Source organism: Tachyglossus aculeatus, chromosome 7, assembly GCF_015852505.1.
Source record: "Tachyglossus aculeatus isolate mTacAcu1 chromosome 7, mTacAcu1.pri, whole genome shotgun sequence".
NCBI lineage: Eukaryota > Metazoa > Chordata > Mammalia > Monotremata > Tachyglossidae > Tachyglossus > Tachyglossus aculeatus.
Genome location: NC_052072.1, coordinates 54,296,061 through 54,319,790, shown reverse-complemented (window position 1 = coordinate 54,319,790; position 23,730 = coordinate 54,296,061). Strand labels below are relative to the sequence as shown.

At 45.4% G+C, this 23,730-nt stretch overlaps 1 protein-coding gene across 2 annotated transcripts in view; it reads left to right on the top strand.

The window, feature by feature from the left end:
• Window positions 1-23,730, top strand: part of RAMP1 (receptor activity modifying protein 1) — a 120,487-nt gene that overhangs the window by 15,794 nt on the left and 80,963 nt on the right. The window contains exon 1 of one of the 2 annotated variants that reach the window (XM_038749448.1): window positions 17,140-17,194. The exons of the other annotated variant lie outside the window; for it this stretch is intronic. Within the exon in view, the coding sequence (XP_038605376.1) occupies window positions 17,170-17,194 (25 nt within the window). The 5' untranslated portion in view covers window positions 17,140-17,169. Of the gene's footprint in view, window positions 1-17,139; window positions 17,195-23,730 lie in introns of those variants that run through there. 2 annotated transcript variants of the gene reach the window in all.

Genomic DNA, 23,730 nt, shown 5'->3' with positions numbered 1-23,730 from the left:
ATTGTTGAGAACAGTGTGGTTTAGTAGAAAGAGCACAGGCCTGGAATTCAAATAACCTGGGTTTGTTCATTCATTCATTCAGTCATATTTCTTGAGTGCTTACTGTGTGCAGAGCATTGTACTAGTGCTTGGAAAGTACAATTCAGCAGTAGAGACCATGCCTGCCCATACTGGGCTTACAGTCTAGAGGGAGGAAGACAGATATCAAAACAAGTAAACAGGCATCAATATAAATACATAGAATTATAGATATATACATATGTAGTAAAGTTCTGTGGGGTCGGGGGGGAGAGCAAAGCAAGCAAGTCGAGGTGATGTGGAAGGGACTGGGAGCTGAGGAAAATGGGGCTTAGTCTGGGAAGGCCTCTTGGAGGAGGTGCACCTTCAATAGGGCTTTGAAGGAGGGAAGATCTAATCCAGGCATTGCCATTTGACCTTGGGCAAGTCACTTAACTTCTCTGAACCAGTCCCTCCTCTATAAAATAGGGGTTTGAGATCTTTCCAAGACTGAGGCCCCCATAAGCAGGGCCCAGGTATCTTCCAGAGGAGAGTGGATCAGTCAACCAGTATTATTTATTGAGCATTTACTGTGTGCAGAGCACTATACTAAGCATTTGGGAGAGTGCAGTATAACACAATTGGTATACGTGTTTCCTGCCCACAATGAGCTTACAGTCTAGAGGGGATGGATGAAAACTCGGTCCCTGTACATACAGACTCTTTGTGATTCCTTATCAACCTGCATCTTTTCAGATTAAAGAAACCTAAATTTCAGCCTATGCTTGTGCAGAAGTACCTTCATTCTTTTAATCACCTTGGTCTTTGCCTCCAGAACCCCGGGCATCTTTTCAGTGGCCAGGTGGGCACTGCCCATCCCAAAGAAAGCCTGCTTGTCCTGGAGTTGCAGGGGGGAGGGGGAGAGAGGCCGCCAGTGGATTTGTTAGAGATTTATTTTTTATTTACTTTCAGCACTGTCCCTCCTTCCATGGAATCCTCTCTTTTCTCTACAATCCCTCTTCTCTATTCTTCCTACATCCTTGCTATCTGTTCTTCTCTTCATCTTTTCACAGTCCCTTTCTCCCTTTCAGCTGTTCTCCACTTTTTATAGCGGGCCTGGGGTGGTGTGAGTATCAAATACTTAGGAGGTACAGGCCCAAGTGCATAGGCAATGGAGAAAGGAGGAAGAATAGGGTGGGGAAATGAGATGTTTGTCAGGGAAGGCTTCTGGGAGAAAATTTGAGTTTAGTAGGACTTTGAAGGTGGGGAGAGTGGTGGTCTGTCTGACATGAAGGGGGAAGGAGCCCCAGGCCAGACAGAGGATTTGGCCAAGGGTTTGGAGGCCAGAGAGAAAAGACCAAGGTATGGTAAGTAGGTTGGTGTTAGAGGGTGAAATATGCAGACTGGGCTGTAGAGGGAGATGAGTTAGGTTAATAGGAGGGAGAGAGCTGATTGAACGCTTTAAAGGCAATGGTAAGGAGTTTCTGTTTGAGGAGATGGGTAGTAATAATAATGATGGTATTTATTTATTAAGCACTTATGATGTGCAAAGCAGTGTTCTAAGCACTGGGGGGATACAGGGTGATCAGGTTGTCCCACGTGGAGGCTCACAGTCTTAATCCCCATTTTCCAGATGAGGGAACTGAGGCACAGAGAAGTTATGACTTGCCCAAAGTCACACAGCTAACAATTGGCAGAGTCGGGATTTGAACCCATGCCCTCTGACTCCAAAGCCCATGCTCTTTCCACTGAGCCATGCTGCTTCTCTAACCACTGGAGGTTTTTTGGTCACAGGCTTTTCAGGAGTGAGGTGTTGTGGACTGAATGTTTCTTTTTTGTTGTTTTTGAAAAATGATGCAGGCAGATCAGTCTTGCACACAGCGGGTGCTAAGTGTACTGATTTTTATTATGACATCTTATTGTCTTTCTAACGAATAATGAAATAAAATTAATTTTCCTCTAGTAGGACCTGCATTTTCAAATAGAACTGAAGGAAGAAGTTGTTTAGCTGGAATACAGCTCAGTCTGGAAGCTAGGAGAAAGCATATCAGGGAGGCTAAATCAACTGTATTTACTGTGCGCAGAACACTATGCTAAGCACTTGAGAAAGGACAATATAGGTATGGTTGGAAGGTGTAGATCTGGCCCACAAGGACTTACAGTTTTCTAGGCTGCCTTCTTCCCAAATCAGAGTCCTGGAGAAACAAGTCAATGGCATTGAAGCAGTGTGTCTTAGTGGTGAAAGCATGGGCTTGGAAGTCAGAAGACGTGGTTTCTAATCCTGGCTCTGCCACTTATATGCTGTGTGGCCTTGGGCAAGCCACTTAACTTCTCTGTGACTGTTACGTCATCTGAAAAATGGGGATTGACTGTAAGCCCCATGTGGGACAACCTCATTACCTTGAATCTACCCCAGTGATTAGAACAGTGCTTGGCACATAGTAAGTGCTTAAAGAATACCATAATTATGATTATTATTATTATTACCCAACTCTCTTCTGGCAGGATTTATCATTTAGTTCTCACCTTATATGACTGAAAAATTCATGTTCTTGTTTGGCCAAAATTCCCACAGCAAGTTTATCATTTTTTTAAAAATGGTATTTAAGCCCTTAACTATGTGTCAATTAGTGTTCTTAACACTGGGGTACATACAAGGTAATCCAGTAGAACACAGTCCCTGTCCCACGTAGGACTCACAATGTTGGAAGAAGGAGGATACAATTCCCATTTTGCAGATGAGGTTACTGAGTCCCAGAGAAGTGATGTGATTTGCCCAAGATCATCCTGCAGACAAGTGGTGGAGCCAGGTTAGAACTCATTCATTCAGTCAGTCATATTTACTGAGCACTCACTGTGTGCAGAGCACTGTACTAAGCACTTAGGAGAGTACAGGTCTTCTGACTCCCAGGCCTGTGCTCTTTCCACTTGACCACGCTGCTTCTCATTTCCTATGACAAATGGTTCTGCCAGAGAGTGGAGTTTTTGTTCTGACACAACTTCCCACTCTGGGAATGCAGTGATTCAGCTTGTTCTGCTTTCAGCTCTGTACTTTTCAAAGCCCTTTCTATTTTTAACCCAAGGTTATAGATGGACCAACTGTGTGCATTGCTGTGGTGGACTCCCGTTGGCCACACAATCAACACAGCCACAAAATCCAACATCGGGAGTCCTGCTGTAATGGTGGTGGAGAGCAGCCTGCTGTAATCAAAGGTTAGGGGTCAAGGTTCAGGCCTGCAGAGGTTAGGGTCCCTCTGGATTTAGGGAACCTCTTCACAAAGGTCATTTCCCCCAGTTGTATCATACTCTTCCGAGTGCTTAGTACAGTGTTGTACACACAGTAAGTGCTCAATAAATATCATCCATTGACTGATTAATTGTCCTTCTGTCCCCACCTACTGGCAGTTTTTTGGCACCTGGTAAGGGAACCAGGAAGCTTTCTGCATACCTTTTGAAGAGAGGTAACCTGCAGGGTTACTTCAGTTATTAGCCAAGAATGAAATCCTTGGTGTAATCACTGTTCAAAGCAGGAGCCAACTCTTGCACTTTAGGAGTGCAAAGCACATGTCCAAGACTGAACTCCTTGTCTTCCCTCCCAAACCCTGCCCTCTCCCTGACTTTCCCATCACTGTTGATGGCACTACCATCCTTCCCGTCTCACAGGCCTGCAACCTTGGTGTCATCCTCCCTTTTAGACTGTGAGCCCCTTTTAGACTGTGAGCCCACTATCGGGTAGGGACTGTCTCTATGTGATGCCAATTTGTACTTCCCAAGCGCTTAGTACAGTGCTCTGCACATAGTAAGCGCTCAATAAATACGATTGATTGATTGATTGATCCTCGACTCCGCTCCCTCGTTCACCCCTCACATCCAAGCCGTCACCAAAACCTTCCGGTCTCACCTCCACAACGTTGCCAAGATCCGCCCTTTCCTCTCCATCCAAACCACTACCCTGCTTGTTCAAGCTCTCATCCTATCCCATCTGGACTACTGTATCAGCCTCCTCTCCGATCTCCCATCCTCTTGTCTCTCCCCACTTCAATCCATACTTCACGCTGCTGCCCAGATTGCCTTGTCCAGAAACACTCTGGGAATGTTACTTCCCTCCTCAAAAATCTCCAGTGGCTACCAATCAACCTACGCATCAGGCAGAAACTCCTCACCCTCGGCTTCAAGTCTCTCCATCACCTCGCCCCCTCCTACCTCACCTCCCTTCTCTCCTTCTCCAGACCAGCCCGCACCCTCCGCTCCTCTGCTGCTAATCTCCTCACCGTGCCTCGTTCTCGCTTGTCCCATCGTCGACCCCCGGCCCACGTCATCCCCCTGGCTTGGAATGCCCTCCCTCTGCCCATCCGCCAAGCTAGCTCTCTTCCTCCCTTCAAGGCCCTACTGAGAGCTCACCTCCTCCAGGAGGCCTTCCCAGACTGAACCCCCTCCTTCCTCTCGCCCTCCTCTCCCTCTCCATCCCCCCTGCCTTACCTCCTTATCTTCCCCACAGCACCTGTATATATGTATATATGTTTGTACATATTTACTTTATTTTACTTGTACATATCTATTCTATTTATTTTGTTTTGTTAATATGTTTGGTTTTGTTCTCTGTCTCCCCCTTCTAGACTGTGAGCCCACTGTTGGGTACGGACCGTCTCTATATGTTGCCAACTTGTACTTCCCAAGCGCTTAGTACAGTGCTCTGCACACAGTAAGCACTCAATAAATACGATTAATTGATTGAGTGGTCTCTTAGAGATTTCATTCTCCATGGGTATTGCATTTAGTAAACACTGAATATGTTCTACGTGTTGGGTAGAGATAAAAGATTGTGAGATTGGACAGAGTCCTTGTCCCACATTCTGTTTCATCCCCATTTTGAAAGTGAGGAAACTGAGGCCTAGAAATATGAAGTGACTTGCCCTAGGTCCCATAGTAATAACAATAAGAATTAAGGTATTCAAGTGCTTCCTATGTGCCAAGGACTGTATTAAAAGCTAGGGTAGATACCTGCCCCAGGTCTGCCGCAGTAGGCCATTGGCAGACTTGGGACATAGACCTGGGTCTTCCGACTCCAGATTTGGGGTGCTTTCCACTAGGCCATGCTTCCCCCACCCCTCATCCTTTCTGAGGAATGAAGCTTTGCCTGAGTCTAGGGAGGGATTTGTGGACCAATCGGAAGCTGGAGGCAGGCATGGCTTGGGCGCAGAGTCTCTGAGGAACTGGATGAATTTCTTGACAAGCAAAGGAAGCAGAAAAGGCGGAGAGGAAAGGTTTACCCAGTGCTCATCCTGCTCCACTGCCCATGAAGATTTGGACGGTGGTGAAACCTTCCCCAGAGAGCAGTGGTCCCTGGTAGACTTGGTTTCCCAAGCCATATTCCAAGTCCACTGGCTTCTGGTTTCCCCAGCAGGATAGTTCTTGTGCACTTGTGATTGCTCTCAGCATCTTGTAGAAAGGTGAACCATAGATTAAACTGCCTGCCTGCCTTCTAGCTGAAGATAATAAAGAAGTGCTGCTTGGGGAGACAGCAAATAAAAAGCTTTTTCCTGGCGGCAAGGAAAAACCCTTGTCTTAGTTGTATTTCTGCCTGCCTCCTCGCTCCTGCATTGGCCACTTTCCTTCCCGGGCTGGGTGGTCCAGCTTTCTAAAGAATGCATTTTACTGACCCCTTTGAGACAGCTCTCCAAGCAGTCCCTTGTCAGGGTAAGCATGCATTTGGTAAGGATGTCCCTTGTCTGTCCGTGGAGATATAAGGAGATGTACTGAGCCCAGACCTGTCTCCCCAGACACACCCCACCTTCCCCTGACAAGAACTCTGACCTCTAGGAGGTCAAATACCACCTACCACCTCTTTGTGAATGATTCACAAATTTACATCTCCAGCCCTGATCTCTCTCCTTCTTTGCAGACTCACATTTCCTCCTGCCTTCAAGGCATCTCTGCTTGGATGTCCCATTATAACCTCAAACTTAACATATCTAAAACAGAACTCTATCTTCCCACCCAAACCCTGACTTTTCCATCACTGTAGACAGCACCATCGTCCTTACTGCCTCTCAAGCCTGTAACCTTGGCATTATCCTTGATTCCTCTCTCTTATTCAACCGACATATCCAGTCCATCACTACAGCCTGTCCATTCGACCTTTGAAACATCGTTAAAATCTGCCCTTTCCTCTCCATCCAAACTGCAACCATGTTAATCCAATCCATTATCCTTCTTCCTGATGTCCCTGCCTCCAGTCTCTCCCTACTCTAGTCCATACTTCACTCTGCTGCCAATATCATTTTTCTACAAAAGCATCCAGGCCACATTTCCCCACTCCTCAAGAACCTCCAGTCTGTGCCCATCCACTTCTGCATCAAATAGAAATTCTTTACCGTCGACTTCAAAGCCCTCAATCACCTTGCCCCCTCCTACTTCACCTTGCTACTCTCCTACTACAACCTAGCCTGCACATTTCACTCCTCTAATGCCAACCTTCTCGCTGTACCTCGATCTCATCTATCTCACCACTGACCTCTTACCCACATCCTGCCTCTGGCCTGGAACACCCTTCCCCTTCATATCCAATATAAATTTACTCTCCCCTCTTTCAGAGCCTTATTGAAGGCATACTTCTTCCAAGAGGCCTTCTCTGACTAGGCCCTCCTTTCCTATTCTTCCACTCCCTTCTGCATCTCCTTGATTTGCTCCTTTTATTCATCCCCCCCTTTCAGTCTCAAAGGGCTATGTTACATACCTGTAATTTTAGGCTGATTGTCAACAGGTACTGTGTCTGTTCTATTGTACTCTCCCAAACGACTAGTAAGGTGCTCTGCACACAGTAAGAGCTCAGTAAATATGACTAACTGGGAGTTGCTTCTTTCCTCTCTTCTAGGCTGAGCTTTCCATTTACAACCAAGTGTTCTTGGTCCTGGAGGGAGTTATTCTCTGGTGGTAAATTAAGCACTCTCAGGAGACCTTGGGCTGGGTAGTTGGGAGGCTGCATAGGGGTTAAGCAAGGAATCTAACAGTCCCCTAATGTTCAGAGAAGGTCATTATGCCTCCCAACACTTCTCCAATTTATGAACCACTGAAATAATTTCCGGAAAGAGTTCATATATGACCATGGACTGGGTTGGAAGTTTAGTCTAATGGGAAGGACCTGGAAATCAGAGGACCTGGATTCTAATCCTGGCTCTGCCACTTGTCTGCTGTATGGCCTTGGGGAAGTCATTTAACTTCTTTGGAACTTTTTCTTCATCTGCAAAAATAGAGATTAAATTTCTGTTCTCTGTACTCCGTAGATTGTGAGCCCCAATTTGTGACATGGACTGTCTGATCAGATTACTCTATATCTAACCCAGCCCTCAGAACAGTGCTTGACACGGGGTAAGCACCACAATTTCATATAGCTCAAATGCTATAAGTATTATTATTATTGCTCTAGTCATAACTCTACCTATATCTTATAAAATGGGGCTACTAATACCTGCATTTCTCCACCTCCCAAGGATAGTGTTGCAAAAAACCTCCAGTTGTTTCCCATCCACCTCCGCATCAAACTGAAACTTCTTACCATTGGCTTTAAATCACTCAATTACCTATCCCCTCCAACCTTACCTCCCTGACTTCCTACTACAACCTCGCACATTCACTTTAGTCGTCTAACACCCATCTCCTCACTGTATCCCGATCTCACCTACTTTGCTGCTGACCCCTTGTCCACGTCCAACCTCTGGCCTGGAACTTCCTTCACCTTCATGTCTGACAGACAATCAATCTCCCCGTGTTCACAGCCTTATTAAAATCACATTCCCTCCAAGTGGGCTTCCCTGACTAAAGGCTCATTTCCCCTACTCCCTGTCCCTTCTGCATCACCTGTGCACTTGGAATAGTACCGTTTATTTACCCCTCCCTCAGCCCCACAGCACTTCTATACATAGCAGTAATTTATTGCAATGTGTGTCTCCCTTTCTAGACAGTAAACTCCTTGTGGGCAGGGAATGTGTGTACCACACAACACACACTGTACTGCCAAATGCTTAGTACAGTGCTCGACACACAGTAAATGCCCACTAAACATGATTGATTGATGAAAATGAGGTAAGTATTGACAAAATGATCAGGAAGATAAAGGTGCTGTTAATTCATAGTCTGGAGGAGCTGCTTGGAGGGAAAGTTGTGTGACAAAGCAGCTGTAAGGAGGGATGTGGCTGGCTCCACTGGACACACCAGTGTTGGCACTGGTTGCTTAATTTTTAAACGGCATTTGAGCACTTACAATGTTCCAAGTACTGTACTAAGCACTGGAGTAGATGCAAGCTAATTAGGTTGGACAAAGTCCCTGTCCCACATGGGGCTCACAGTTTGTCTTCATCTGAAAGTGAAGTGACTTCTAGACTGTGAGCCCAGTGTTGGGTAGGGACCGTCTCTATATGTTGCCAACTTGTACTTCCCAAGCACTTAGTACAGTGCTCTGCACACAGTAAGTGCTCAATAAATACTATTGATTGATTGATTGACTTAAGGTCACAGCAGAAAAACAGCAGAGTGAGGATTAGAGCCAAGGTTCTTCTGACTCCCAGACCTGGGCTCTGTCCACTAGGAAACACTGCTTTTTGACCTGAAAGTTCTCTGCTACCTTTACAGGGTCAAAGGATTAGTCTCCGCTACATTGATGCTAGTCAGAGCCTGCACCCTCTCTTTCATTCAGTAGTAATTCTGCCTCCAAAATTTCTCTCTCCATATGATTGATTTATAGCTAAAAAGTTATTTAAGTACTTACCATATGCCAAGCACTATACTAAGATAATCAGATTCCAACATGGGACTCTCAGTCTTAGTAGGAGGGAGAACAGGTATTGAATCCCCCTTTTGCAGATCAGAAAACTGAAGCAGAGAAGAGTTAACAGACTTGCCCAAAGTCACATAGCAGGTAAGTGGAAGAGCTGGGATTAGAACCCAAATCCTTCGACTCCCAGGCCCATGCTCTTTTCACTAGGCCACGCTGCTTCTCTGTGAAAATGCATCTTGTGAAAATCCATCTTCACTGCTTTGGAAGGGTCTGAACCATGGGTAAATGAAGCACTAAAATCTCACTTTTTTTTGTTTTAGGATCACAAAATGTCACCCTTGTTCTCCTTTAGGAAAGTGAAGTCACGGTGAAGTGTACAAAAGAGTGTCAGTCACCTATCCTCAAGAAGTGTAAGAATCAGTGTGGCCTAGTGGAAAGAGCACAGGTTTTAGAGTCAGAAGCACCTGGGCTCTAATCCTGGCTCTACCCCTTGTATGCTATGTGAGTTTGGGTAAATCATTTCACTTTTCTGTTATCTCAATTGCCTCAGTTAACTCATCTGTAAAATGAGGTATGGGATATACCTGACATACATACATAACTGTGGAACACGGACTGTGTCCGTCCTGATTAGCTTGCATCTGCCCCAGCACTTTGTACAGTGCCTGGCATATAGTAAGCACTTAACAAATACCATAAATAGCTACCAGCAGTTTTTAGCTATTATTCATCAATACTCTTGATAGACCTGTCTGAGTAGTTGTATTTATTAACCTCTTACTGTTTGCAAAGCCCTGTCCTAAGCACTGGGAAAGAATCCACAGGGTGTGAATTAGACATGGTCCTTGGCCTTTCAGGGGCTCAAGATACATGATTATAAGCAGTTAGAATATTGGTGACAGACATAGAAATGGAGATGAAACAATAAAACAAAAAGGCAACATTAAGGACAAGGGCAAGTCCAAAAATCAAAACAAAAAGATCAATAGGCTACTGTGGCCACAGGAGCAGAATTTCAGGCTCTTCACCATCTAGCACCAATCATTCCCAGCACTTTTCAGCATGTCTTGGTATCTGAGACCCTTTCTGTTTATAAGGAAATCCGGGAGAATAAACCTTTCAGGGCATGCCTATTTACGTGGAAAGAATGTGCCACTCTGTCCTTTGGGTTGAAAAATGACACTATTGACAGTGAAATTTTACCTGTGTGGGTGGGTGTGCCTGAGGCCTTCCCTTACTAAGCCCCCATTTCCTCTTCTCCAACTACCTTCTGCATCACCCTGACTTGTTCCCTTTGTTCATCCCTGCTCCCAGCCCCAAAACAGTTTATGTGTGTATCTGTAATTAATTTTTTATATTAATGTCTGTCTCCCCCTGACTATACTGTAAGCTCGTTGTGGGCAAGGAATGTGTCTGTTTATTATTGTATTGTATTCTCCCTATTGCTTAGTATAGTACTCTGCAAACAGCAAGTGCTCAATAATAAATACGACTGAATGGAGTGAATAAAGCTCCACCAATGACAATCCGTTCTGCATCATGAGTTTAACAGATTATCCCTTTCACCAATCCAAACAATAAGGCTCTTTATTTGAAAGTAATCTTTCAGAAGAACCCCTGTTTAATGTCCTTCAACTAACAAATCGCTGGCTCCCAGCCATTCCACAGAACTGCTACTTGGAGGTCATTGACAACTAATAGTGGTACTTTTCCTGTACTCTTTGTCAGTAACACATGCACACCAAAATTCGGTCTTGAGAAAACACTGGTTATGATGATAATTATATTTATGGTATCTGTTAAGCAGTTACTGCGGGCCAGGCACTGTACTAAGTGCTGGGATATATACAAGGTAATTGGGTTGAACACAGTCCCTGTCCCACATGGGGCTCACAATCTTAATCCCTATTTTACAGATGAGGTAACTGAGGCACAGAGAGGTGAAGTAACTTGCCCAAGGTCACACAGCAGACAAGTGGCAGAGCTGGGATTAGAACCCAGGTTTTTCTGACTCCCAGGCCCATGCTCTAGTCACTAAGCCACCATGACCAGGCTCTCCTTCCCTGCCTTCGCTGGCTGGACATCCAGCAGGATTTGAATTTGATAATGCTACTTATTACATAATCAGTGGGCAAACCTGCAAAATGCCAATCATTTATTGAGAGCTTATTGTATGCAGAGGATTGTACTAAGCACTTCAGAGAGTACAATTTTACAGAATTGGTAGACATGTTCCCTAATCACAAGGAGCTTCAATCAATGGTATTAAGCATTTACTGTGTGCAGAACACTGGAGTAAGTGCTTGAGAGAGTACAATATAATAGGGTTGGTAGATGCATCCCTTGCCCACAGGGAGCTTCCAGTCTTGAGAGATTCTAAACATCAGAGTTGATGAGACACATCATTAGCAGTGCCATTTGTTGGTGAGAACAATGGTGTCTCTGTCCATCCATCCATCTATCCTATGCAATGGATGTCATCCTAGTTAGGGATGGACTATCAAACAACTCTAACTTTCCCCTCTAGCAACTCATCATGGACTGATTTTTTTATTTAAAGGTTCCCTTTAGATATGAGAACTTCTGAGGATTAATGCCTTTAAGTCACCGGAGTCCATGTAATTTGATTTCAGCCAGTTATTGAATGAGGGGCAGTGGTCTCAAGGAACACCATCCTGGGGCAGAAACAAGCAGTTGGGCTTAAGAGGTTTTAAACAGTGCACAGCTCATTAGAAGTGACACCTGTGTGAAGATGGGAGTGGATGCAGTAACTCAAACCCAGGTTTGGGGTGTGAGGTCAGGAGGCCGTCAGGAGAAATACTCTAGATTTGAGGGTTTAAGCAGACTTCCACATGATGTAGTGCTAAGTGTCATGTGAGCACATAGCGGAGAGAAACAGCCCGGTGAGAAGAGCATGGGCTTGGGAGTCAGAGAACCTGGGTTCTAATCCTGGCTCTACCTGGCCTGCTACATGACCTTGGGCAAATCAGTTAACTTCTCTGTGTCTCAGTTTTCCATCCATAAAATAGAGGTTAAATACATGTTCTTCCTTCTACTTAGACTGGAAATTCCATGTGGGACAAGATCTCTTTCTAACCTGATTAATTTGCAGCTATGTCAGTGCTTAGTACAGTGCTTGGCACGTAATAGGAACTTAACAAATAACAGTTGAGGTGGCCAAGTGTCTGAAGCTAGTCCTCCCAGCATCCTAACCTCAGCGGATAAGCCTCGGCCTACACAAACCTGCACTGATTTGGATCTATATTCTCAGATCACCATAAGTAGACTAGTCAAATAAAATTGGGATTGGGCACGTTGGTCACACAGCACTTAACTTTATCTGCTTATCTGCCTCTTTGCATTACCCAAAATAACTTGTTTGGGTAAAACCCGTTTTCTGCTTTCCGCTGCCCTTTAAATTTGCTCTTAAAAGATGGTCTCTTTTCTTCTTTAGTTTCTGCCGTTTGTGGCACTTCCACCCTCCTGACCTAATAGACTTTTTGAGAATGAGATATGAGCTCAGGCTTTTGATGTATCTGGCCTTTCAGTTGTCTCTCTGAAAATTATTGGGGGAAAATTATTGAGGCTGAAGTGTTTCCTTTGGCAGCAGTGATGGAGCCGTCTGAACTGCTGACAAATGGCGTGTGGTCACTGGTCCGGGGTCCCAGCTGACTTTGGGTGTTCATCAGTGCAGAAGGGGAGGAGAGGACCCTGGCCTTGAGACAGTGTCTGTAGTTGCAGATCTCAAAATATTCTCTACACATTACCTTGGTCATTGTACTACTCTGCCCAGTGCATGACCAGAATGTTTCGACCAAGTTAAAGGTAACAGCGAGAAGTTAATCATTCTATCAGTGGTATTTATCGAGTACCTTAGCTTGTGCAGGGCACTGTACTGAACACTTGAGAGATTATAGTACAATAAAGTAGGTAGAGATGATCCATACCCACTAGGAAATTAGGGACTAGAGGGGAAAACTGGCATTTGGAGAAATTACAGATATACATGTACATAAGTGCTGTGGTGCCAGGGTGGAGTGCTTAAGGGGTGCAGATCCACCTGTAATTTCTCCTCTTGGAGGAGATATGATTTCAGTAGGGCTTTGAAGATTGGGAGAATGGTTGTCTGTCAGATATGAAGTGGGAAGGAGTTTCAGACCAGAGGGAGGATGTGGGCAAGGGGTTAGCAGTGAGAAAAGAGAAGCATCCTGGCCTAGTGGCTAGAGCATGGGCCTGAGAGTCCAAAGGACCTGGCTTCTAATTCTGGCTCCGTGTCTTGCCTGCTGTTTGACCCTGGGCAAATCAGTTACCTCACCTGTAAAATAGGGATTAAGACTGTGGGACAGGGACTGTGTCAAACCTGATTAACTTGTATCTACCCCAGTGCTTAGCACAGTGCCTAGCACATAGTAAATGCTTAACAAATACCATTTTTAAAAAACGGGATAGAGGTACAGTGAACCTTAGAGGAGCAGAGTGTGTGAGCCGGGTTGTAGTAGGAAATCAATGAAGTGAGATAAAAGGAGGAGAGCTGATTGAGTGCCTTAAAGGCAAAGGGAAAGAGTTTGATGCGGACTTGGTCTCTCCCTCAACTCTGGCCAGGACATTTCTAGCTGTGATTGTTGTTTTTCTTTTTAATTGAAAGCTGAAGTCCCGTGCTGTCCCAGGCTCTAGCTTGTGTGAGGCTTTGGCAGTTCATAATAATAATGGCATTTATTAAGCACGTACTATGTGCAAAGCACTGTTCTAAAACGCTGGCACTGTTCTAAGTTCATGTAATGCTCTAACCAACCTCAAAACTGAAAAGGGACAACCAAATGAGTCTACACTGATCCTGGTCCAAATCTGAAATAATAATAATAATGGTGATATTTGTTAAGTGATTACTGTGTGCTAAGCACTGTTATAAGCACTGGGGTAGATACAAAGTAATCAGGTTGTCCCACGTGGGATTCACAGGCTTAATCCCCATTTTACAGATGAGGTACTGAGGCACAGAGAAGTTGTGACTTGCCCAAAGTCACACAGCTCATAAGTGGTGGAGCTGGGATAAGAACCCACATCCTATAAATTGCCAGGATGAGGTGGCTACTTGTCTGGCTGGTCTAACTTTCTTCCCGGCATATAGAAGGTACCAGACACCTTCATGTCTGGTATTTTTATTTTAAACCCAGAGCCTCTCCCTGCTTTAGCTCTTGCCAATGGAAGCACTGCCTTTGCTCAGAGGATTCTGGGAAGGAAGTTTGGCTCTGGAGCAAGTTAGGGAGCGGATGAGGGAATCCCTCTGAAGATACACTTGGGATTCTGAAAGCCGTGGGAGGGATTCCACAAAATGATGTATATGACGTCATTATGTTCTCCTTGTGGAATGTCACGGTTATTGGTCTGTCAGGTATCTGCGTGGACCATCAGTGACTAGCTGCCCTACCAGAGGAAGAGGAAACTCTTAACAGGAATGAGATGTTTGGATTTCCTGCAGATTTCCATTACCCACGACCATCCATGCTTTTTCCCTGCCTACCATTCCAGGAGAGGTGTACTGATCTTGAGTGGGTTAGTTTGCCCCTCTGTCTTTGTTCCTCCTTGTGTAGTGTCCTGGGACACTCAGGATGAAATGTGCTGATGATGCTATTCACCATTCAGAGCTTAATCAGGTTTCCTTTCAATGAAAAAAATGAAATCCTAAATGTCATCAGGTGTGGTGGCCTGTGTACCTATATACATAAATGTGGTTACTGATGGCACTCTGTTTTATATGTTTTCTTTATTCATCTGGATTCTGCCCAGAATATCAGACTCATGTTATTTGCAGGACCCTTCTGGCTTTCAGGAAATGAGCTGAAGTCATGGCCTAGTAGGAAGAGTCCAGGCCTGGAAGCCAGAGTACCAGAGTTCTAATCCCAACTCTGCCACTAACCTGCTGTGTGACTTTGGACAAGTCACTTAACTTCTCTGTGCCTCAACTCATCTGAAAAATGGGAGTTGAATCCTCCTCCCTCCAATTTAGACTATGAGCCCCAGTGGGATGTGGACTGTGTCCAACCTGATTATCTTTATCTACCCCAGCGCTCAGTACAATGCCTGGCACATAGTAAGTGCTCAGCAAACACCATAAAAAAGTTTATGGACAATAACGCTTTCATCACATGAATGGAAATTTTAAAAATAATAATAATAACGTTAACTGTGTTATTTGTTAAACACTTCCTTTGTGCCAAGCACTGTATTAAGTACTGGGATGGATACAAGTAAACAGGGTTGGACACAGTCCCTGTCCCACATTGGGCTCACTGTCTCAATCCCCATTTTACAACTGAGGGAACTGAGGCACAGAGGCACAGAGAAGTTAAATACTAGCCCAAGGTCACACAGCAAATAAGTGGCAGAGCTGGGATTAGAACCCATGACTTTCCAATTCCCAGGTCCCTGCTCTATCCACTACGCCAAACTTCGTAACCAATCACCAAGAACAGGGTGAACTTGGAGATGTTCCCCAAATTCCATGGCACCAGTATGGGGGTGCTTGCAGGGGGGCAGGGGGTGTGGCAGAACACACACAGGGAAACACTTTTTCAGTTAGTGGTAAACTCATTCCCACTAGGTTTAAGAGGTGCTTGGATGAGTTCATGGACAAGTGTCTATCATGGGATGCAAGAAGGGAAAGTTAGGAATTTAAAGGGAGTTGTGAATCAATCAATCAGTGGTAATTATGGAACACTTACTATGTGCGGAACACTGTACTAAGTGCTTGGGAGAGGATAATGCAGCAGATTAACACGAAGATGGATGTCTAGGGGGCAACTTTCACCTGGTTCCTCCAACATCCTCTGGTCACTGTTGGAAGCCTGGTAATGACCTAACTTACCTTCTCATGTTCATATTACATAGCCTGGGACTCCCTCCCACTCCATTCATTCATTCATATTTATTGAGCACTTACTGTTTGTAAAGCACTGTACTAAGCACTTGGGAGAGTACAGTATGACATCAGATACATTCCCGTCCCACAAAGAGCTCATAGTCTAGAGAGGGAGACAGACGTTAAGTAGACAAATAACTTACAAATACTTGCATGTGTGCTGTGGGGAAGGGAGGGAGGATGAATGAAGGAGGAAGTATGAGTGGCACAGAAGGGCGTGGGAGAGGAGGGCTCAGTCAGGGAAGGCTTCCTGAAGGAGATGTGCCTTCAATAAGGCTCTGAAGTGGGAGAGAACAATTGTCAGTCTGATAGGAGGAGGGAGGGCATTCCAGGCCAGAGGTAGGATGTGGACAAGAGGTCAGCAGCAAGCAAGCGAGATCGAGGAACAGTGAGACGGTTAACATCAGAGGAACGAAGTGTCTGGGCTGGGTTGTAGTAGGAGAGCAGTGAGATGAGGAAGGAGGGGACAAGGTGATTGAGTACAGCCCTCCACTCTCCCCACCTTCAAACCTTTGTTAAGGTCTTATCTCCTCCGAGAGACCTTCCCCAATTAATTAAGCCCTCTCTTCCCCGGCTCCCTCTCCCTTCTGCATCGTCTATGCCCTTGTGTCTGTGACCTTTGAGCATTTGATATTCACCCCACCCTCAGCACTTATGTCTATATTTTTAAATAATATATTATAAATGATTCATATTGATGTCTGTCACCCCCTCTGGATGTTAAGTGCCTTGTGGGCAGGGAACGTGTCTGCCAACTCTGTTGTATCATACTTTCCCAAGTGCTCAGTACAGTGCTCTGCATATAGTAAGCACTCAATGAATACCATTGGTGATGTTAATTGATCATTAGACGTGACTTCTGGATCCTGGCTCCATCAGCACCCAGAAGACAGAAAAAAGCTTGCATCTAGTGATGAGATTTGAAGTAACTTGCCCAAGGTCACCCAGCAGACAAATGGTGGGATTAGAACCCAGGTCCTTCCAATTCCCAGTCCTGTGCTCTGTGGAAAGAGCATGGGCCTAGGAGTCAGAAGATCATGGGTTCTAGTCCCTGCTCTGCCACTTGTCTACTGGGTGACCTTGGGCAAAACACTTCAATTCTCTGTGCCTCAGTCACCTCATCTGTAAAATGGGGATTGCGACTGTGGGACAGGGACTGTGTTCAACTTGATTTGCTTGTATCCACTCCAGTGCTTAGTACAGTGCTTCGCACATAGCGCTTAACCATACCATCATTATTATTATTATCCACAAGGCCATGCTACTTCTCTAATCATTAGTATTTGCTGGTTCAATTTGCCCTCTGGAGTGATTCAAAAAGGGCTCTGTCCATTGCATTTGTTCTTAGTGGTATCTTCAACAATACAGTGGAATTGATCTTTAAATATAGTTTTTCTCCTTCACTTTGTAGTTGAAACCAATCTATCAGCTTGAGTGATTCTCTGCTCCCCCCAGGCTGCTCAGTAAATGTTCACTGGTGATGCAGAAAGACTGGAGAATCTGGAGTAAGTTTGAGGGATGGCACATTTTGGTTTTCAAGTATATTTGGTGTTGTAGTGCAGGTAGTAGTTGTAATAGCATTCATTCAATCATATTCATTGAGAACTTACTGTGTGCAGAGCACTGTACTAAATGCTAGGAAGAGTTTCACAGGTGGAAATTAGACAGCAGCCCTGGGGAAGGGGAACAACTCTTCCGCATTTCCACTAAGGGCAAACAGAATAGGAAGAAAAGGAGAATGGTAGAGAAGCAACATGGGTTAATGTAAAGAGTTGGGGTCTAGGTATCAGAGGATCTGAGTTCTAATCCCTGCTCCGCCACTTGTCTGCTATGGGACCATGGACAAGTCACTTCTCTGTGCTTGTTACCTCATTTGTAAAATGATTAAATCCTTCTCCCTCCGATTTAGACTGTGAGCCCTATGTGGGACAGGGACTATGTCTAACCTGATTTAACTTGTATCTACCCCACTGCTTTAAACAGTGCTTGGCAGTCAGTAAGTGCTTAACAAATACCATTTTTTTAAAAAAAGGCAGTAAGCATCATTGAGCTTTGGAATGGGTTTCGTAAGAACGTTGGGGACATTTCTTTATTAAAAATAGAATGGACCTGTTGCTATCCTGAAATGTGATGCCTTCCTGGACCAAGTACTACCCCCTCCAATCTGTTTCAACACCTAATTCACACATTTTCCTTTGTACACAAACTTTTGTGTTAAGATTTGTAAATAATGCAAAAGTGTCAATGTTTGCATAGTGGAGTCTTGTTCTAAGTGCTTTGGAGAGTACAGTAAAAGTAGAAGCTATAGACTGTGCTCCCTAAGGAGCTGCAATCTAAGTGGGAGAGACAAAGGCCTCGATTATTTAAAGTTGGTGCAGTAGAAAGAACAATGCTCTAAGTGTAGGTAGCAGAATAATAACTCCACCCCCCCCCCCCCCCAAAAAAGAAATTAGCATTAGTTGAGACAAAGATAAGTGCTAATGCTAGTTGTATAAGTGTTATGGGCTGTTGTTGGTTTGGTGTGACCTGAAAAAGATATTAATCAGGGAATGCCTCCTGGAAGAGAGAAATTATGTATATATACATAAGTGCTGTAGGGGTAAGTAGGGGGAATGACAAGTGCTTAAAGGGTATAAATCCACCTGCTCCATTCCAGACTCCCTTCTGCTCTTCCCAAAGCAAACTTCTCGCTGTGCCTCCTCTGAACACTTGGGCCTTTGATCCCTTACTCCCCAACTTTCTTCTTCCTGGAATTCCCTTCCCCTTTAAAGCCACCGGACCACAACTCTTCCCATCTTCAAAATCCAGTGTGTTTCCTCCAGTCAGAGAGTGGGCTTTAGGAGGAAAGGGATGGGAGTATCAGGAGGGGAAAGTGACTCATTTAGGTCTTCTGGCACAGATGATACATGTAGGTTTTGTCACCTGAGGTTACTGACCCAGATTTTGAAATTGTTCACATCTCCCTCTTTTTGGTTTTTTGTTTTTTAAAAATAATAGTACTTGTTAAGCATTTACTATGTGCCAGACACTGTACTAAGTACTGGAGCAGATACAAACTAATCAGATTGGATCCAGTCCATGCTCTACATGGGGCTCACAATCCTAATTCCCAGTTTACAGAGTAGGTAACTGAGGCCCAGAGAAGTTAAGCGAGTCTCCCAAGATCACATAGCAGACAAGTGGCAGAGCAGGGATTAGAAACCAGGTCCTTTCCTCCCCTATGAGTGTGTCCCTCAGGGGACATACTCAAATATACTTCTTATTCATTTATTTATTTATTGATGTCTTGGATCCCTTGACTTTCATATTTGGATGTTAGGTAGAAGGGAAACACTGAGAGTTTCCCTTCTGACATTTAACTTCCTCCTCAAGCCCCCATCGCCTCCACTGTCAGGCCTGGCTAAGTACTTCATCGATAAAATTGAAAATATCAGGTGTGGTCTTCCTAAAATCTCCCCTGCATCTTTCAGTCCCATCCTCCTCCTACCACCTTTGTCTCCTACCCTTCCCTGCAGTATCTCAAGGGAAGATCCCCCACCTGCTCTTAACCTATCCCCCCAAACTCATCCCTCATCTCTTTGTATCCTTTTCCCCTCTCTGACCACCAACTTCAACCACTTCCCTGTCCTTAAAAAAACAAAAACCCTCCCTTGACCCCCTAAGTCTCCCTCCAATTATCACCCATCTCTCTCCTACCAATCCTTTCTGAACTGCTTAAGTGAGTACTTACACCCACTGCCTCCACTCACTCTTGCCATCAGTTAATCAATTAATGGTATTTGAATGCCTTCTGTAGGCAAAGCATTCTACTAAGTGCTGGACAGAGCACAATATAACAGAGTTGGTAGACACAACGAGCTCACAGTCATTCATTCATTGTTGTATTTATTAAGCCCTTACTTTGTGCAGAGCACTGTACTAAGCGCTTGAGAGAGTACCATACAACAATATAACAGATTCCCTGCCTGCAACGAGCTTACAGTCTAAAAGGGTACATTATAGAGAAGTCAGGGACAACAGCTTGCTCCAAGTCAGGTGGTTTTAACACCACCCCTTCCATGGTGGCCTCTGCCCAGGGCTGCTGGTCCAGGCACTGAGCACATGTTGCCCATGTATCTGGCCTTTTATTGCTTTGGTGATTTAAATATTCCTTCCCCCAGACAGTCATGTTGGCACAAGCTGTCTGTGGCCTTCCGTTGGTTGCTGGTCCAACAATCCTTTCCTTCAACAATCTGTGATGGCCACTATCAGAGTCCACGCCTCCTGGTGGGGCCCACTGGGATCCGCTATCCTGGGTTCACCCCCACCACATGGCCAGAGTACAAACCATGTAGAAGCAGCATGGCCTAGTGGGTAAAGTATGGGCCTGGGAGACAGAAGGTCACACAGCAAAGTGGCTTATAACAGTGCTTTGCACATAGTAAGCGCTTAATAAATGCCATCAAAAAGGGGTGGAGCTGGTATTAGAACCCATGATCTTCTGATTCCCAGGACCATGGTCTATCCACTACTCCATGCCATTTGCCTGCATCCCAGGAAATCTGAAACTCTCCACTCCTCCCCCCCGTTCCAGTTGCTCTCCTGGCCAGAATCTCAGGCTCCATCAGCTCAGATGGATGGTCCTCACCACTCTCAGCATCAAGGAGGGGGTCAGCCAAGCAGAAACAATCTGCCTAGGTAACATCTCTTCTCAAATTCTTTTTTTGACCCCCTTCAATCTGGTTTCTGCCCCCTTCACTGCATGGAAACTGCCCTCTCTAAGGTCACCAGTGACCACCCTCTTGCCAAACCCAACAGCCTCTACTCCATCCTAATCCTCTTCAACATCTCAACTGCCTTCGACAATGTCAGTGACCCCCATCCACTAGGAACATTATCCAACCTTGGCTTCATTGACACTGTCCTCTCCTGGTTCTCGTCCCGTCTCTCTGGCTGCTCATTTTGAATGTTTTTCTCAGGCTCTTCTTCTGCCTCCCTTCCCCTATCTGTGGGAGTCCCTCAGTGTTCAGTTCTGGGTCTTCTTCTATTCTCCATTTTCACCCACTTCCTCGGGGAGCTCATTTCCTCCCACAGCTTCGACTCCCATCTATATGGAGGTGATTCGTGGAGGTGATAGATGGAAACCTATGTCTCCAGCCTTGACCTCTCTCCTTCTCTGCAAATTTGCATTTCCTCTTGCCTTCAGGACATCTCTATTTGGGTGCCCCCCCCTACACCTCAAACTTGATACATCCAGAACAGAACTCCTCATATTCCCATCCAAACCCTGCCCTTCCCCTGACATTCCCATCACTTTAGACAGCACCACTACCCTCCCTGACTCACAAGTAACCATGCCATTATCCTTGATTTATCACCCTCCTTCAGCCCATATATTCAATCTGTCATGAAATCTTGTTTCTACCTTCACAACATCTCTAGAATTCTCCCTTTCCCCTCGATCCAAACTACCACACTGACCTAAGCACTTAAACAGCATCAGCCTGCCTCCTGTACCTTCCCTGTCTAGCCCATACTTTACTCTGCTGCCCGAATCATTTTTCTTTTTTTTTTTAAAAAATGTTCAGTCCAAGTCTCCCTATTCCTCAAAAACTGCCATGGTTACCCATGCTCTCCCCATCAAACAGAAACTCTTTACTATCAGTTTTAAAGCAATCAATCATATCTCCCACTTCTGCTTTACCTCACTGATTTCCTACTACAACTCACCCTACACTTTTTGTGGGCTAGGCACTGTACCCATGCACTGTACATGGGTCTTGTCTATCTAGCCACTGACCCCCTCGCCTATGTCCTCCCTCTGGATTGGAACAGTCTCCCCCTTCATATCTGACAGACCTCCACTCTCCCCATCTTCAAAGCCCTGCTAAAATATCTCCTCCAAGAAGCCTTCCCATATTAAACCTTCATTTCCCCACCTTATGGCCACCCCCTCTGCATCACCTGTATTCTTGGGGAGCACTTGATAGTCACTCCACTCCCAACCCCACTGCACTTAAATAAATATTCTTATACACTGCCATTTTCCCTTGTAATTTATTTTAATGTCCTTCTCCTTTTCTAGACTGCCCTTCTCTGCCTTTACCTTCTCCTCAGCCACCTTCTCTGCTTTATCCTCTGCCACCTCTGCCTTTGACGCCTCCTCTTCCTCTGCCATCTCTGCTTCTTCCTTCTTCTCTTTCTCCTCTCCCCCAGTCCCCCACCTCCTGGGTACCAAGCACTGGTCCAAGTGCTTCAGAGACATTTGATAGAAGTAAATGATGTGCCCCTGCCCATATGCAGCTTGCAATCTAATGGGAGAAACAAGCCGGCATAAATAGCCAAATATACAATCAGAAGAAGAGGAGGAGCAGAGATGCAAATGCTTCTTCAAACATCTAGGGGGGCAGGAATTCCAGAGGCCCCCCCCCCCCCCCCCCCCCCCCCCCCAAGTCAGACGTGCCCACCAGCCCAAGCTCTCTTTCAAAGTGGTCTGGAAGACATCTCCTCTAAGGATTTCAGGGATAAGCTTGATGTGGTTGTCAGTTTTATTTTGAGTCTCAGGGATCCCAGAGGCCTCTCTGTTTTTTTCCTAAACCAGTTGTTCTCATACTTTATCCACCCATGATTACCCCCTCCCCCTTCTCCCTGCCACACTCAGGCCTATATTGCAGTCATATGCTTTGCACATAGTACACGCTTAATAAATGCCATCATTACTATTATAAAGTCCTGCACTTTCCAAGTGGGAAGAGCGTAGGCCTGGGAGACAGAGGTCCTGGGTTCTAATCCCAACTCCACCACTTCTCTGCTTGATAGCTTTGAGCAAATCATTTCTTTGTGCCTCTGTTTCCTCATCTGTTAAACAGGGATTCAAAACCTTTTCTCCCTCTTACTTGGATTGTGAGCCCCATGTGCAACAGAGATGCATCCTACTTGATTATCTTGTGTATATACCCCTGCTCTTAGTGCAATGCAAATGCTATTGTTTGATTGAATTGTTGATTGGCACATAGTAAGCCCTTAATAAATACTAAAACTATTATTACTAATATTATTATTATCCAGTGCCACTTTTTAAATGGCCTCAGACCCTTCTTGGTCCCTTCTCAGAGTCTGTGGCAGCCCCTTCCTGAAGCCAGGGTGGAACAGAGCCAATCCTCACTCCATACACTGGATTCTAAGATCCTTGAGGGCAGGGACTGTGTCTACCAACTCTTGTATTCTCCTAAGTGCTTAGTACAGTGCACTTCCCACAGTAAGTGCTCAATAAGCATGGACCTGGATTCTAATCCCAGCTCTGCCATAGTCATCTGTGTGATTTGTTATCTCATCTGTAAAAGGGGATTACTCTTGTGAGCCCCATGTGGGACACAGACTGTGTCCAGCCTGATTAGCTTGTATCTACCTCAGTGCTTAGTACAGTGCCTGGCACATAGTAAGCACTTAAATACTGTAAAATAAATTAATACTGTTGATTGATTGTCTTGTCAGTCCCCTCCACTATGTAGTCCTCCATTCTTTGTGCTTCTCTTCTCACTGTTTACAGCACCTCTCCCATCTTTGTTTCTGGTCCACCTTGGCCACCTGAAATTCTGCCCCTATTCCCCAGCTCTCAATACTGTGCTCTGCACACAGTAATTGATTGGTTGGCAGTCTGTCCTTTCTCCCTTTTCCCAGTTTCTCCCACTGGAGTCTCAGTGCACAGTTTTGAGAACTGCTCCCCTGGAGGACAGGCTGCCTGGGATGATGGGCTCCCCAGGAGGATGGGCTCCCCTGGAGGACAGACTTCCCGTGGCCAGGGGCTCTTTCCAGTTGTTGTAATCCTTCAGCCTGCCATCCATTCTCCTCCACTCTCATCTGGAAGGGGCTGGCGGGACAGCCAGCGGCATCACTCACTCTACCTCCATTTCTGGCTTCCATGCCTCTCCCAGAGGCTGCCAGGAGCCCCACCTGATGGCATCTGTTCCCCGGGGGATTTAACGCACACCCGAGTCAACAAGCATGTGGGGGGGAGACGTGTTTAGAGGTGAAGGGCCCCGAGCTGAGGGGGAGGCTTTGG